Source organism: Pan paniscus, chromosome 13 (assembly GCF_029289425.2).
Source record: "Pan paniscus chromosome 13, NHGRI_mPanPan1-v2.0_pri, whole genome shotgun sequence".
Taxonomy (NCBI): Eukaryota; Metazoa; Chordata; class Mammalia; order Primates; family Hominidae; genus Pan; species Pan paniscus.
In genome coordinates this window covers 34628386-34646889 of record NC_073262.2, presented here as the reverse complement: position 1 = coordinate 34646889, position 18504 = coordinate 34628386, and the positions used below count along the sequence as shown (strand labels likewise).

At 34.3% G+C, this 18504-nt stretch overlaps 1 protein-coding gene across 3 annotated transcripts in view; it reads right to left on the bottom strand.

Moving 5' to 3' along the window:
* The window catches only part of LRP1B (LDL receptor related protein 1B), a 1910203-nt gene that overhangs the window by 33794 nt on the left and 1857905 nt on the right, over positions 1 to 18504 (bottom strand). For 2 of the 3 annotated variants that reach the window (XM_034954060.3, XM_034954061.3), the window contains exons 85-87: positions 9124 to 9298; positions 4963 to 5067; positions 3986 to 4099 (exon numbers count right to left, since the gene is read on the bottom strand). In XM_034954060.3, coding sequence (XP_034809951.2) covers positions 3986 to 4099; positions 4963 to 5067; positions 9124 to 9298 — 394 coding nt within the window. The remainder of the gene's footprint in view (positions 1 to 3985; positions 4100 to 4962; positions 5068 to 9123; positions 9299 to 18504) is intronic. The other variant, XM_003822825.6, reaches the window with a different exon arrangement.

Genomic DNA, 18504 nt, shown 5'->3' with positions numbered 1-18504 from the left:
ATTAGATTTTTTTTAAAAAACATTGTTTTAATATTATTCAATATATCTACTTTAATAAATGTAAAAATGTCCCCCAAATAAATGCAAAAAAATCTAGTTTTTGTTCTTTTTCCTAGGCTTCTGTTGGCATTTTCTGTTTATTCCACACATAGTTATAAGTAAAAATGGCCATCAAGAGACAAAAGTGAATCTTTCAAGGAACAAATTTATTCCTTAAATTGAAGGCTACAGTAATAACATTTCTATGTGGAAAAAACTGTCACCTTCATAGATCTGGATACTATATAGATAGTCCAAAAGTGCATAAGTTTTGCACAGTTCAAATAGTTTTTCACTCTATGAAGAAAATAAAAAAAATATTACCAACAAAACTAAAGCAAGCACTATATTGCATCTCTGAAAGCAATGTCTGTTTCCTGTAAAGGTTTTTAGATGAAATAGTACATACTTACTTTTCATTAACAATACATGACCACTGCCAATTGAGATCCGTGACTAAAAACTATTTCCAAAAATCTCCTCTGGTGAGGAGAACTGACCACTATAAAGATATTCTGAGGGTTTCATATTCCCTTAGCTGGACTTCTTTATTGTCCAGGGATCATTGACACTTTATTTTTAATTTTACTTATAGTCATTTACATTTTAGTACCATGTGATTTATAAATATCCTAGGTAAAACAAGGATAATCTTACATATTCTGGAAACTTCAAATCTGAGGAACATGACTGTGAAATCCTCCTGAACCATCTCTCTCTCCTTCCCAGGCCCTAATAGCAGGACTTGAATAGTGCAAAACAGTCTTCTTAAATACATTAGTCTTTCTTGTCATAAAAATATTTTCCTCTAGATCCTACTTATTGTTTTTTTTTCATTTAATTCATAACCAAGTTTTCAGAAAAGAATCTACATTTTTCTCTACTTCTTCTCCTTTTGATTAATTAACTGTAGTCTGGTTTCTATCTCTATAGTGCTTCCAAAACATCTTTCACAATGGCCACCTAACTGAGAACTCCAATAAACCACTTATAACACTTGTCCTCTTTGAACTGTCTGGAGTTGATACTCATTGGCACTCTACTCCTTTGATTTGTAGGAATCTACTCTTCAGTAAATCTCCCTCCACTTCTAAATCTTCTCATTTACTTTTGTTGATTCCTGCTTGAGACAGTACCCAAATAGTGGTATTTCTGAAGGTTCCAACCTTCATTTCCTAATCCTCTTTCTATAAACCCACTCTTGTGTCATGGTATAAAATGTACCTAATAAACTGTCCCCAATATATCTCTTTAGCCTTCTCTTCTCCTGTTGTGCATATAACCTTTTTCTATTCTCAGCTACCTTGGCCTTTTATTTTTAGACCTATTCTCCTTTCATTGTGCTGTACCCTCTTTTGAAAAAAGATGTTCAACCCCTTCTTTCCTATAAAACTACAATATGTTTTCTAAAAATACTGTGAACATGTCTCTTCATGTATAAAGCCTCCCACTCTCCCATAGGAATCATTCATTGATCTCTATTCAATTGTTTTCCCAGAGCACTTTGGTCGTATTTCTATTATAATAATTAGCAAATGATATTTTAATTTTCTAAAAGCCATTCATCTTCCTAAAATGAATTTTAAGTTCCTCTAAAGTAAAAACTCTTGAGGTTGTTACAGCATAAAGACTGCAATGCAGTGTAAGAGTTATAACCAGGGTACGGACTTTAGAATTGAACAGGACTGGTCTGAGTCTCAGACATCCACCCCTTCCTAGTGTGTGACCTTAATGTTGTAATCTATGAAAAGGGAATAACAATTAGACAATAATACTACTTATGTGTAACAGTCTAACTTCACACATAAAATATGTGAAGGGTTTAACACAGTAAGTGGTACAGAGTATTTGTTAGGTCAGTTTTAGCTGCTATTAATTAATTGTCTTCAAAAATTTATAGAGACTCAGATTATTACTAAATATTTAGTAAAGGAATTGATGAATAAACAATAACAGCATAATTCTTCCTTGCTTCTTATATGGTTTAACTGGGTGAGGAATGCAGTATAGTCATCTTCAGTATCTGTGGGGAACTGGTTCCAAGACTTTCCTAGGATACCAAAATCCTCAGATGCTCAAGTCCCGGATAAAAAATATGGCATTGTGTTTGCATATAAGCTATGCACACCCTCCCCTATATTTTTAAATCATCTCCAGATTATTTATAATACCTAACACTATGTAAATTCTATGTAAATAGTTGTTTTACTGTATTGTTTAGAGAATAATGACTTGGGAAAAGTCTGTACAGAAAAATTGTGTCCGTGCTGAGCCTGTACAAACTTGAGAAAAGTCTGTACGGGGTCAGCACAGACACAATTTTTATTTCCAAATACTTCTGATTTGCACTTGGTTGAACCCACGAATGTGGAGTGTAGGGATATAGAGGGCTGATTGTATACACATTATGCCCACTATCAAAATAGATTTTAAGGCATAGAAGACCAAGGTACACACATTTCTAAACAGCCAAATACAAACAGAGATAGAGACATAAGTACACAAAAGTAGGAGAGGTTGCTCTAAACTACCACAATTAACATATTTTTTCCTGGTTGCGTTTATCAGATAGGCCAATTATCATTTTTAAATTGTATGATTTTGATGATACTTGGTAAGAGCAAAAAGTGGAAAAAATATATCAACGTGGGCTGCTACACCCGTGATAGATTTTTATTCTGGTAATACAGGTACATTCTCTGGACAGGGAGTCCTCCTGAGACCTATTTATGGGTGGGAAAGGTGGGCCTGAAATGGATATATTTTGCCCAGAATTAGTGAGACAGGGGCAGGACAAATGAAGACTGGGATTCAGAAGAAGCCTCACTGGTGTTCTAAAATAGAAATAAAATAGGTACCTGAATCCATTTTTGGTCTTACGTATACTAACTCTGAAATGTTAATGAATCTATTGTTCTCTTCATTCTTTTCTCTGGTTGCAATGCCCAAGTTCAAGCCCTCATCACTTGTTACTTGAAGTGTGGTCAAACCTTTTGATGTAGAGTCCCTGTAGGTGATCTGCAAGACTTTCCTTTACATGCCAACAAGTATCACCTTCACAACAAAACTCCTTCAGCTCAAGCCTCTGCCTCAAGTCTCAGCAACTCATTATGAATAAAATAGTAGCATTTTGGTAATAAAATATCTGAATTTTAATACAATTGTGCTTTAAAACCACTATTAGGTACTTTGAGATTACCAGAAGTTACCAGATTCCAATCAAGGCTACTCATTATGACACTGGTTATTAAGGAGTATATGCCAGATGTGATCGATCTCTAAAGCTCAAATGCACAATGCAAAAATAATTTCCATGGTGATGAACATTGACAGTTACCCTAAAGGTGATCCTGGAAATTTCTCAGAGGAGATATGAGTTTACTATTGCATATATGTTCAAAACACCACAAACTGAATCAAGAAAGAATGATTTAAACTATTAAGAAATAAAATTTCTGGAAATTTTTCAGACTGTAAAAAAGGTCTTACTCTAAGACCTTTCATCTATAAAGAGGTCTTACTGATGAAGGTAGGGCAGTTCTCAGTAAAATTTTGGGAAACAAAATAGAGCGCTTCATCTGTGCTTGAAATCAAAAGTCAGTTACTAAATAAAAATTATTCCAAATATAGCATATGGAAGTAGTCTTAAAACACCTGCTTCTGTACTTCTCTAATTAAAAGCTACTATTTTCTAGCAAGTGTATTTTTATTAGACAGTTCCACAAGCTTTTTCATTTTCTCTGTTATATTTCTGGACACTCTAGCAGTCTGTGGTGCACACACTTGTTGGTGAGTGAAGCAAAGGTTAAGTGTGTATGACACAGATGAGCCCCGAGATTAAGTATACTCTGTGAAATGCATGTGGATGTTCATGATTTAAACCAATGAACTGTGGCCTGAAATGATGTCACACGAAGCGCAGCGGTAAGTGGAAGGTTAAACCTACTTGCATCTCGGCTCATTAAACGCAGTTAAAGTGCAAATCCCCTCATTCTGACAGTAGTGATCACAAGGGTTCTCTTTCTGGTCACAGCGCTGACTTTTAAACCCCACAGAGCATCTGCAGAATTTCAGTAAAATACAGCTAAATAAAGCGTCTGACTTGTTTTGCCAAATATGTTTTAAATTCATTTCATACAGAGATAGTAACATTCGAACGAAAAGGTTCCCAGATATGCGCACTTCTCTCTCAAACACACTCATCACATGCTACTCTGACAAGGTCGGGAGCAGGATGCAGATGTGGGTTGTATGTGAGCATCATCCTTCTGGTCAAACAGTGATGAAACTCACAACAGTGACCATGTAATCTGAACAATTTTATTTCAAATTGTCCACTCTGGACAATCAGATCATGGAGGGGGGGAAATACTAAATTCCAGATTTTCTCAGGAGCACTGTGAATATACCCAATACATTTCCTAGGTGTTGAGAAACTCAGACACTCAAGTTATTCTAAAGGAGCCAGGGGCTTAATAGGTTTACATAATAAAACAGTCTAAGTCTCATACAAACATCAACTAGCATTATACATATGAAAGAATATTACAAGTTATTGTGAAAAAAAAATGGCCATAAGTACCAAAGTAGTCATAAAAGATGATTATCTCTGGGCTTCACATATCAGAATCAGGTCAATAAAATTATAACAATTTTCTCTGGCATTTGCAAGTTCAAAGGTCTATGCATGTCTGAAATGGTACGATGCTAAGAACAGAATGAGCTCTTCCTCATGAAATCATTAGCAATTTGATGAAAGAGGAGATTCTGCAGCACATGAGCTGATGAGGGACAATACTTGATCAGAGATGTCCATGAAACACTCATTTAAAATTACCCCAGAAAAGGAGAATAATAGAACAGGGATTTCAGGTACATACAAAGGCTTATTATAAAATGCCCATGACTTGATTAAATACTCACAGACACACAGGTACATTTGTCTCGGGCTCCAGCTGGCATGTGCCACCATTGTAACAGTAGCCATCACATAACTGACAGCTTGAGGCAATCTTTCCATTAGTGCAGCTGCAACAACAAAGAAAAAAAAAACAATTTCATTGTTATTGGCAACATTATTGCTGAAAGCTGACATAAACTCTCTGTGGATGAGAATATTCATCATATAGGAGAGATGGAGTGGCTGGTTAAAAGGAAGTTTTCAGGAAGTCTGACTCACTAGAGGCAGTTTAATTTATGTCAGAATGATGTCATAAAATTTTTCTTCTGATAATTCTCAAATTTTCAACCAGTTCATTTAATATAAACATTTTATATAGCTAGATATATGTGCGAAAAAATATACTCTAATATCTATCATTTACACTTCTGGGAGACATTAGCATCAGTATCTTGTTCCTTTTTCATGTAAGTAGGGTTTGGTGACATCTGTGTGAATGATAAACCACATGATCAAGTACTCTGGAAAAACGTGCTTTAGCTTTTCTTCTAAAGTGGAAAATCTGTTTCAAAGAATGCTAAGACTTTTAGACCCCACATTTCATAAGAAAGTGGAGGGTTATCCTGTAGCCACTTTTATCCCACTGTTTCTCTTTGAATATGTACTGTAACTAATGTCAAACTATTTTTATTCTAACATAAAAAAAATCATGGAGTAGTTCATAAAAAAACAGTTACGTTACAGGAGCAATGTGCAATATGGCAACAAAGTAATGAGACAGGCTTTCTTGAAAAACTTACCAAAATGTTTCTAAGTTAAAGTCGCATCACAGGTTAGGGACAAGAATAAATAGCTACTGCTACACTGTATAAATAAACATAACAATACTGGGAAAAACACAGACATTTTTTACTTGCCATGTTACATTTTTTAAATAAATAATTAGATTGGACAGTGAAAACTGTTGAGTGAATGCAGAAATGTGCATCAACATTTCAGATTATCCAGGCACCTACTCTGTGGGTCAAAACCAGAATTAACAACAGATCATGCTGGCAATTCTGATCATGTGGTCACACCAGTATTAGCTGCTATGAAACAATCAATGGTATCACAGTGCATCTGGACATAACCTTGACAAAAAAATCAGGCTACAATACCGATTGATCACTTTGATCCTCCCCATGATGGATATCTATTGCAGTACCTCTGTCATAGGGTGATGCCTAATGATAGGTGAGATGCCTAAAAATAATCGGTTGACATGTAGTTCATTTATTCTGTGCATGTTTATTTGACCTTATGTGGGTTGTGTAGCTACTGGAAATGCCCTCAACTGCTTTTAACATTAATTGGTGTTTAATTTGAAGATGTTTCTGAAAAGCTTAGTTTGTGAAATCACATTTCTTTTCAAGGTAAACAGAAGCAGTGAGCAGTGTAACTATGTACAAGATGTGAAATAAAGATATAGGTAAACAGAACAAGACATAGAGAAGGGGTGGGTGGTCTCAAGTTTGTACAGAGACTATCCCATCCTTTATAACCTATAGAGGCACCCTAATATGGATGCAGTGAAGTAATTAGCAATCAGTGGTATTGGTGTCTAATAGACTAAGTGCATCTGAGGAACTTTTACTTGTCCTCCATGCCCAGCCTCTTTGAAAATCCTAAGGTCAAAAAATTATAGTTTCTTGTTTTATCAAAGGAACAGCCTCAAAAGGGAAAATTAGTTCATTATACATTAAATGATTTTCTACAAAAAAAGATAACTGTTTATCAAATCTCATCATCTAAAAGACAAAAAAACCTAATTGATTGCTTTTAAACCTGTGTTTCCAATGGATACAAAAGATGTTGCCTCTTTTTCCCTCTAAAGTTTGTGTTTGAATCCTAAGTTGAAGACAGAAATTTGTAGACATTTTAAATGTGAAATACAAATAGTTAAAATCATTACAATACATCAAAGAGTGCAGCTCATATTTTAAAGTAAATTTTCATAATTTTCTTTTTTAGAGGCATTCAGCATATGTGCACACACAAACACACACACACACACACACACACAGAATATGTGATGTATCACTTTCCAAAAGTTAATTACTATTCAGTCCATACAAATAGTTCCCATGACAATGGTCATCAAAAAGACATAATTTAGGTTATTCAAGATTATGATCAAGTCTTTCTTCACCAGTATTCACTTTGATTTCCAGAAAAGAGAAAAATATGCAATTGGCTCTGTTTTAAAGATTATAGTCACTGTACTTGATAGAGTACCTGTTCTACTTAACACAACTGCCTATTTGTAATAACAAATATACTTGATGGCTTGAATTTTCCTAATTAAGTAAAAATGATTAACTTTATTGCAGTTTTGTTTTACTATCTGTTCTTTACTATAAAACAGAAATTCTAACATCACTAACTTCATTTTAATGCTAATGTGAAAAGTATCATAGAAATAAAAATGAACTTTAATCATCTAACATGTTTCAGAAAATCCAAAGAATCATGTTTGTATTGTCATGTTCAAGTGTTATAGCCTATTTAATAAATCAAGTATTATTATATTCCTAGTTTAAAAGTTCCACTATCTCCTCATTGTTAGCAATTGTTATTTATTCATTTTTATATATACATTTCCAAAAAGATCATTTAAAAAACACAAACTCTTATGTTGCACCTCAATAGCCTGCTCATTGTGAGAATCTGGTGTTTCTGTTTTGGAGAAGGCACTTTTGAATGTATAGCAAGCAATATTGAGGGACCCTGATCCCTGCCCTTTCTTCCTTACATAAAGGGAGGAGGGTCTGCATCTCCACATGAGCTCTTCCAAGGTAAAATGGGTAAGAAACTTTGGCTCACACCATTTCTCAGATGTGATCTTGGATTACCCCAGAGATCTCAGCCATGATCTCTGGGGTAAGTGGAATGGAATTGTAAAGAAGATTCCACAGCTTATCCTGATATGGTGCACAAGACATAGAGAACAATGTACGCTCACTAATTGAAATACAGTTCTGTCATGCTACAGTTTCATTACAAAGAACAAATGAGCTTTATGAGGAAACATGATTTGGAGAGTTTATATGAAAGCATGTTTCACTTTTATGTACTTATCAAAGGCACATAGTTATATATCAGTCATATTTTCAATTACTTTACTAAAAAATGTACTTTCAAATATCCCAATTTTGCAGGTTTGCGTAAATGTCATTCATAATGATAATACAAATCATATTTAGAGTAAATTCTAAAATGAGAGTAAATAAAAAAATGTTGATGCTCTTTGCAATCAAATTTTATCGGGCCTTGTTTGGCAGAGCAACATAACTCATTCGGCACCCTTGGTGAGCGCTCAGCGGAAGCTGTGATATGGACACTTTATGGCATGCTTTCCTATCTCATATTCTTATTTATTATATCCCAAGCAAGGCAAGTGATAGAGTCCAGTTCTTTATAAGCCCTTCCTTTAAAAAGCTATTAAAAGAGGTCTGGAGTGAGGATTGATCTCTAACCTCAGTGGCATAAACTTGTTTCACGATAGAAACTGAATGGCACAACCCTTTAGCCTCAATGTTCTGTTTTCCATTCACTTAATCTTAAAGCCAAAGAGCAAAAGGCAGTGCAATGAAAGTCAAACTCGAAGATTTTTGTTTTACTTATTTCCCAGAACACATTATTCCTTCTGTTTGCTTTGATCATAATGTTCAAAGTCAGATTAAGAAAAAAGGATTAATGTGTGTTTTCATTAGACAGGTCATTTGCTCCTCCTTCAACAAATCAACTTGCAACAGAAAAGCAAACCTACATATTGTCAATAACAATGATGAAACAATTAACAGCCTGAGCTAATCTAATTGAATAATATTACATGTAGTTTTTGAAAGTATGCTGAATGCCAGCATTTCTTGCTTACTCAGGAACATTTGGTATAGGGAATGATATGACCGTCTTATTACATAATGGATTTTCATAATTTCTAGATATTCACAATAGATGTTGAATAAGTTCAGGTCAAATTAAAGTGAACTAGACTTACTCTCTAATCACAAAAACTGCAATGGGCACAATACGGAATTTTAGAATAAAAACAATCTACAAATTTTTTACAATTTATTACTGAACTACAATGTCCATTGGTGTCCAAATGCTTTTATAAATTAAGCTGGATGTCCACTTACTTGCAAAATATGTCTTCACTGTCTTTATTTATAATGCAGTGCCCCCCATGGCACCTTACACACTTGTCAACCTCACATTTTGGTCCTTCATAGCGTGTTGGACAGACACATTCAACACTTCCATCATCCCCAATGGTACATGATTCAGAATTCACACAATAGTGGTAGCACACGTCTAGGAAAAAAAGGCACAACAGAAAAATAAAATTATATTACAGGACATTTTTCTTCAGTCATAATTAAGGTGATCCTTTCATTTATTACTTAAAAATAATCGGTAGATTAATTTACAAAAGCAGCTCATAATTACACATGAAGTAGAATTCTTTAATAATGCTATTGATTCTCCTCTTTGAATTAGGCATCATTTTCCTCTGGCTAAGAGAGCTTATATTGCTATAATGCTAGGTGACAAACTCTTTTGGTTCTGAATATTAAAGCTTAAGTTAACAAGTTCCCTTAGCTTTCTTTCTAATGAACAACATAAGTATAGTTTGAAATGAACAGAAATGCTTAACATTTCTTTGGATGTCATTTATTGTTGCCTCCTTCACACCTCTTTTCATCTAGAGAACAGAGTAATGTTTGGTTGTTGGACGCCGAAAGAATGAGGGTCGTGATTACATCGGTATACCACTGGAGGCTATATGAGTAAGCCACAAACTGTTTCTCATTAATGCAGAACGTTGTCAAACCAACAAACTCTGTATGCCATCCAGAAGGACTGCTGAGGGCAGTCAACGATCCAGGCACAAATGTTTCTTATGATTAGGTATAATTGAAGCCTGTCAGTAACAATACAAACCTGTGATCAATTAAGCAGTCCACCTGCTCTTGTTACCCAATGAATAGGAAGGGCTGTAGAAGCTCGGCAGTTGCCTTTGCTCACTAGAAGCAGAGAGCTCTCTTCTTCTTCCCCTGGCCCTTTCCTTAAAGCAGTTTCTTTTGTCTTAAGTTTTCATTTCTAAGTTCGTCCCTTCATTCAGTCTTGTAATGACGGTCTCAATCACTAACAGTAGTAACTGCTGTAATGACGGTCTCAAGTAGTCACAGTGGCAGTCAGCCACATGTGGTGAGCAGAGGACTCATACCCCTGCACCAGACTTTAGTGTTGTGGAAAGAAGCCTCCCTGTACACGTAGCAGAACAAACCCAGGTATTTTCTGCATGCCTGAGCAGGTGAGCAAACAACGAGTTATGCCTCTCATGGAACTCCGAGAAGAAAGCAAACTGGGAGACTAACTGATCCATCATTCATGGGGAATAATAACAGAAATCTAGGCTATTATCCTTTTCTAAGGTAAGAGACTAATCTTCCCATCAGTCACGAAACTCCCTGTAATCTGAACTTATTGTTTTGAAGGCCATTTCTCATTGAGCGTCACAGACGATTTTCTCAACTAGGAAGGAACACTTCACCCAAATATTTCTATACCCCTTGAACATGCATAATGAAACAAAGACTATTTAATAATATAACAACCACTCTAACAATAGAATTAGACATTCTGCTTCTGTCTTTTGAAAAGCAAACATGTCTGTTTTTATATATGAATATATTATAATTTATCACACTTAATATTGAAATTAATAATATAAATGATCCTATGCAAAATAATTGATTAAATTGATTCCAGACTTTGTGTTTAGAAAATGCAGTTTCCTTTTACCTATTTAATTGTGAAGCAATATTAAATGAGATTAGCTGAGATAAAAATCACAATTTATAAACTTCATCCTGCTATATTGACAATTATAATGGGTAAGAAAAATTAAAACATAATTTATAATTCTCATGTTTATGTTTATCTAGCCCTTTATTAAATCAGACAGAAATTAAATTTATTGACAGACTTGCTTCATATTTATGGAAATTTATTTCAAGCATTCCCATGCTTGCTGTTGCACTGTGCCAGGTACCTTCATTGAGATTTAGGGTTGAAGCCTATTAATACGGGTTTTGGCTATATTTAAGACATATAGCACTTTCAAAAGGTAAGAGAGTTGGAGATCTGAAATTTAACATAGTGTTAGTAGCCATACATTATGGTTTCTGTAGTTGTTCTAGGCTTGGAGGGTATATATACACAACACAAATGCTGTTTTTATTTATGAAGAGTATATCAACAGCAGTCTATGTGATCATCCAGGACAGCCTCCCATTCAATGCAGAAACCTCTGAAGAACAACCTTCTTTAGGCAGGTTGCAAGATACCTCTAACTCATAAAAAGCTCTTTTAATATTGTCCCCAACTGCTTTAAAATTTCATCCACTGGGGCTGATTAGCTGTCTGATGAGACATAGAAGTCTAGTGATGTTTCTTTGCAACATTTTTTTACTATGTCATTATTCAAAGGTTGCCATGGTGGATATAATTAATTATAGAATCATATAGGGAACTTATTTGCAGATGAAAATTCCAGTGCCGTTCCCTGCCACCCACTCCTAGATTATAATTCATAGGTCTGAAATAGGGCTCAGGTAGTTCCCATGGGAACTAGAAAATGTAAGAAATGATGATCTGGAGAGAATTTTACTAGTTGGCAAAGAGACTACATTGTCTAATACTTGTAAATAGATTTGATTTGACCAAAATAGCTTATTTATTAACTAACATTGAAAACCAAAATTAAAATGTAATTTTTCATGTAAAATTTTGAAGAACTATACCCCTGAAAAGACCCAAATAACTAGAAAAAAATGGATTAATATTCTGGAGGTTGATGAATGTCCAGGACCACACTCCAGCAAAGAGTAGTTTGCATTTAACTTAAAGTACTAAAGGTCAAAGTTAAAAACTTATCTGCAGTATGCTAATTATAAGTAATTTTGTGCATAAGTTAAATCTTAGATTAATATTAAAAAGATGGGCTGGGTGCAGTAGCTCACACCTGTAATTCCAGCATTTTGGGAGGCCGAGGTGGGTGGATCATCTGAGGTCAGGAGTTCAAGACCAGCCTAGCAAATATGGTGAAACCCCCTCTCTACTAAAAATACAAAAAATTAGCTGGATGTGGTGGTGGGCACCTGTAATCCCAGCTATTCAGGAGGCTGAGGCAGGAGAATCGCTTGAACCCAGGAGGCAGAGGTTTCAGTGAGCCAAGATCGTGACATTACACTCCAGCCTGGGCAACAAGAGTGAAACTCTATCTCTAAATAAATAAATAAATAATAAAAAAAAAGAGAAAAGATAAGGGCCTGTACATAACTCACTAGCAATCAAGGAAATGAAAATTAAATTAACACTTCAATGAAATACCGATACACACCCACCAGATTGATAATACAATAATAGTGGAAACTCTCATCTACTACTACTCGTGGGAGAGAATGTTGGTGCAGCCAATTTGGAAAACGGTTGGCAATATCTCCTAAGTTTCAGCATACGCACACCTTATGACCTAGCACTTCCACTGTTAACATATACCCAAAAGAAAAGCATGCACATGTATGTCAAGAAACATACACATAATATGCACAGCAATATTTTAAAAAGCCCAAATTTAAAAAAATCCAAATGTCTGTCCCAAGAATGGATAAACTATGTTTCATGTATACAATAAAATGCACATATGCAAACACACACACACACACATACACAAAATGCAGCTGTAAGCAAAAATATGGATGAATCTCACACAAATTGAGAAAAATAGACACAAAATATATATACTACATTTTTATATTTATATAAGTTTCAAAAGTTAAGTTGAATCTATGGTTTTAGAAGTCAAGAAGGATTTATCTTACAGGAGAGGAGAAAGGAGAGTGATGAAGAACATGAGGGAACTTTTGCAGTGCTGATAATGTTTTTCTTGAATGCTGGTTTAAACTGATGTGCACACCTTGTAATATTTAATTGAACTGTTTACTTGTGATTTTTAAACTTTTCTGTGTATATTACACTTCAACAGAGGATGCTTTTTCTTTTTAATAAAAGGCACATAAGCAACCTTAGAATGTTTTAGAAATTCTCATTTATTTAGCTAACTAGGCTAAATAGTTTTTCTCTTTGTAGGAACAACTTTTAAAAGGAATTCATGGTTCACTTTTTATGCTTTACAGAAATTCCTTCACTCTTTAATGAGTCCAATATTTTTTTCATAGCATGTCAGATGCACATTATTCAATGCAGTTGATTGGCCTCATGGCATAAATATGGAATCCAAGACTGTAAAAGAAAGGTTTGCTTATGATAAAATTGGGAAATAAGCAAATATTAGAATTTACACTTTAATAAATCTAAATTGCATGTTTTTAAGCCATGCCATTTTTCCCCTCTAAAAATGGCAGAAATCATTTTATGCTCTGAACCCTTTCTCTACAGATATTCAAATGGGAAGACATTTCATTTCTCCCAGTTATCATTCTTAACACTCCATGCTGAGTTGAAATTCAGGGGCAAAGAGTTGCTCACTACACTCCAGCCCTGGCCGAGTTGCCTCCCATTGCCTTTTTATGAAAATCTTCTATCTCCAGTTATTTGGCTTAATATTTGAAGCATGTGGAAGCTGCTGAGTTAGATGTTTGACTGGACTGTTTTCTGCACCCCGGTTAGGATTCTAGGGCCTGTTCTTCAACGTTTATGTAACGTCTTTGTCCCTTTCTCTTGCCTCCTTCCCTCTCCACTCTCTCTCGCTTTCTCTCTTTCTTTCTTGTCTTAAAGGCTTTGCTATTTACTCATTTCCCACTCCAAGACTCCTGAACACAGGAGAAAGCAGATCTTACTTAATAATAGACTTTAGCATCTGATATTTTGGCTACGACACAATCATTGGATACTTGTAAATTGTAAAGCAAAATAATCTCTTCAAGTGTCCTCTGTTACTTCAAGTGTTATCACAGTGCATGCTATGTGCAAGTCCAGGAAAGAGTTTGAAACATCTGATGGTGTTGTCTATTTCTAAACTGGGTGATTCAAACAAAGCCCAGGTTTTCTGTAATTGACTCAAAGTAATAACTGCAATGTTAATAAATCATAAGAATGCCAGTTTAATTTCTCTCACTCCCTTCACATCTATAATGCACCTAGAATTACAAGCATCTATGTAAACTTGTATAAATATGTGCCATATTTTCATCAGTGTCACCTCTCTATATACTCTCACATAATTACTACACACTCATATTTAAATTCCAAGTATCAATTCAGCTATTTATCTAATAAAATGAATACTTCATTAGTACTTAGCCCAGTGGAAACTGGCTTACTAATTTAGCAAAGTATGAAGAATAGTATATGAGAAGGCTTCTTCAGTATGTAATTGTTTACTTTGGTTCTAAAAGTTACTTTACTGATCTATAAGCTCTGAAGAAAAAAAAAGAAACTTAATAGTTACTAAATAAACACCATTTTATTTTTTATACCACAGCACTAAAAATATTAATGATCCCATCGAGGTGACTACTTTAAGCACCAAAAATACTTTAAAACCATTTTGAAAGTAGCCTTTATAAAAGATAGATACATATTTTCTTAAGTAAAATGTATTGATATTTTACTAATCATTTATCACTAAGAGGATCAATTATTTGTATGAACTTACCTTTGTTGAAGTTTTATAGCCTTCAGATTTATTTTTTATATTTCACTTTTGCTAAGTGAAATGTTAGTGAATATGGAGAAGTAGGCAAATCTAAATGAAAAACTTAATAATTTCCCCAAAAACAAAGGAGACAGTAGGCAGCAAAGGATGGCCTTCTACTTTCTAATACAGATACACAACCACTCAACTCACACTCCACTTTCACACACAAATTTGTATGTGAAATTTGTTGTTCAAATTTGAAATTCAGCTTAATAATTAGTAGCACTAAAATAAAGTTGGAAATAGTGATAGATGGAAAATGACAGTTTTAGAAGAAAAATACAGATAAAAGATTTTTTTGTTGTGGGGGGTGGGATGAAGGGATTCAAGATAGAAAAGAGCAGTTGAAGACAAGATAGATGAGTCTAGGTACATTGGTCAGTAGAAACAGTCGATTTATGAACTGTACAGTTAATCATCTTATGAACAACGTGTAATTTGGCTATAAATATAAAATGGAAATGATGAATTCATAATTGATTATTTGCTGTGGACATGTATGTGCCTTATTGTATACTAGGAACCCTGGAAAGAGCTCAGAAATGCATGATGGGACACTAGCTCTGAGATAACTGACAAGTCAATCACAAGGTTAAAGCAAGAAGAAAAAAGGACCCAACATTGATCTAAATGGTTACTGTGGCAAAAGCCTAAACTTATTACTACCCAAAGTAATGTCTTCCTTCTATTGAGCATTCCATCTCAGAAGTTTTGAGCACTTTACTGACCTGAATGGCATAACAGATGAGATAGTCTATATATGGTAAGAAGGAATAATAATGAAATGTAACTAATCTGTTCTAAGAAAGTAGAGTGAACCATGAACTTACACAACCCTTTATATTCACAATATAAAAATTTTTATAACCTCTGTTAGGGTAATTACACTAAGAACTACCTAGTAGCACCAAACACAATAATGTAATCTAAAGGACAATGATGAATATGTAATTACAGAGTATTCATATGGTAATTAGGTAGATAGTAACTGAAGAATAAATGAATGGCTAATGTCTGCCACAGAAGTAAAGTAATTTTCAAGGGAGATCATTATTGCACACTCTCTCTTTCTCTTTTAATGTTTCTTTTCATGTAACCAGAAATACAAGTAAATATATTTTCCTTTAATCTTTTCACAGTAATAGACTCTACATAAAAATATGTGCATGTATGTGCAAATGCACAGGTTTACAAATATTTATGGAAAGCCATATAGCTATACAATCTATAACTGCATTTAACTTATTTCCCTAATATTTTTCTATAGAAAAGTAATTGCCAAAACTATTTAGCTATTTACTCATATTTGCAACTGGGCTATTCACATTGTAATAATTAGTGAAGTGTGAAATTTAAAGAGAAGAAAATCAAAATAAACTAATATCAGCTAAGCAGGGTATGAAGATACCATATAAGGATAATAAGAAACTGGAGAGCCTTTAATGGCTAATACAGAAAGGTTATATAGGAGAAACTATATGAGAATTAGACATTAATATTATTGCATTTTATGAATGGACACTTATTGTTCTACTTCACTGAATTTTAATCTGGCCTTTAAAAATAAATTTTGTGAAGTAGTTTTATATTCATCATTTAAGTATGCATTTGATAATTTAAGGCTGCATTCACACACACAAACCAATAACAAATTAAAAGTAGGATGGAATTACCATCACAAAGACTAGGTAAATTTCACAGTGCATATCCCCAGGCATTCTGTAACTGAGGAGCCAGTTTCAGTGCAATTTATATTCCACCTTCACTGTTATATTTAATTGTGTCCCAGAGGCAGTAGATCCTATGAATTCTGCTGATATTATCCCTGCAGAGTGGTTTATGGTTGCTTCCATATCTGTACGAAATGTAGAATTTCCAGAGCAACCAAAAATATAATTTTATACACTTTTGATGAATACTTATACTGGGATGAGATAATAAGGAAAAGAAAAAAAAATGGCCAGAATTTGAGGTACTGGAAGCCTAAGTCCAGTCCTTCCTCGGTCTAACAATATGACCTCACCTGAGTTTCCTGATTAAGTTCTCCAAGATATCCTTTGGCCGTCTTTGAACTGAGGCAGTTACATTAAATCATGCCCAAGATTATGTCATGATTCCTTCCTCACCCACCAATTTCCAATGGTGCCCTCTATCTAGGACTAGCGCCTTCTTTTAGTAAAATGATGTAAATGATAATTACGATGTTGATAAACACTCATTTTTCAGTGTCTCCTACATGCCAGGCACATGGGTTTGGTATAGTCAGAGGTATTAGATGGTGTTACCCTCTTTTTATAGATAAATAAACTGATGCACATAGAGGTTAAGCAATTGCCAAGGCTTGCACACAAACAAGAGGTAGAACGGAACTTCAAATCCCAATAGGCCTAACTCTAGAGGATAAACTCTTATTTTTCATACTTAATGGTTCATAAATACGTTCAGGAAAACAAATCTACAAAGCGATTTGAATATCTTTGCTGTTCTCTTTCCTTTTTCTGTATTTAAAATGGAAAGTATCCCATCTCTGTGGACATCTTAGGACCTACCCAGCAGTTGGAATATTAAAGGATCCTGTAGCAGCAAAGGCAGCAGACCCACAAGAAGTCTGCACGATAGTGACACAGCCTATAATAAAGCTCAGGGACACAAGCTGGCATTCTCACACCTGAGCTGCAGGTTCAAACGTCAGATGTTATCCACTACAGTCTCTCATTCCAATCCAAGTTAGATGTTTGTCTCTCTATCTATGGATAGTTGGTTCAAAGCATGGGATTCTCACACTTGAAGAAAACACTCAACCATCAAGGTGATCTATTCATTATCAGACATGATCAACTCTGGGTCACTCTAAGCAAATAAGAAACCAAAATAATAGCCGAGAAATCACAAAGTAAGACATACCTACAGCATTATCATTTACTTACCTCTAATTTAGGATGAGGACATTTGAAAGGTTTTCTGGAAAAGTTTTATAATTGTTAAATATGTTAATAAGAGCAATTGTGGACTTTCATTACCTAGAGATACATGGCAGATGAGTGTCAGTTTTTCATCTAGCATGGCTTAGGAGTCAAAACACATAGAGTAACTTGTATACATTGTATACAATTTGTATAGAATTTTATGTCTTTGAAGAATTAAATCAGGAGATAGAATTTAAAAAGACTTAATATTGGGATTTATCCTTTTTTACATTCCTCAAATGTTTTACACAGCCTAAGATTTTTAATAATTAAACTTTAGTGCATAGTGCTAAATATACCTTCCAAAGTCAGAGCTGTGTTTAATAAAGTAGGCAAACATTAAATCCAGGTATGCCAATTAAATATTCACTGAGGAAAAAATGTCTGCAAAACTCTGATTAGAAATGATAAATTTTCATCATGAAAGCATGCCTAAGGAAATACCACTTTCTATTATACTAATGAAAATAGTAATGTATTTCAAATATTTCTATATAAAGGAATTTTGAAAATTAAAGAATAAAATCATCTTGATCAGTGACATCTCTAAGTGTCCAGGGAGATGGAAAATGTAAAACTCAGCCAAATTATCAAAAATTTGATTTGAGTGAGTGACATATGGGGTGGGATTTTTAAAGTATCAGCATTTGAATTTTTGACAAACTGCCATTGTAAAATGCATATTAACAACGATGGCATCAATAGTTTTCAAAATAGTCAAAAATCAACTCATAGAGCTATCATAACAATGTTTTTTAATCAGACAAACTTATAGGAGGTATTCATAATTTTTGTTTATAAACAGTGTTTTGGGTTGAGTAGTTCTT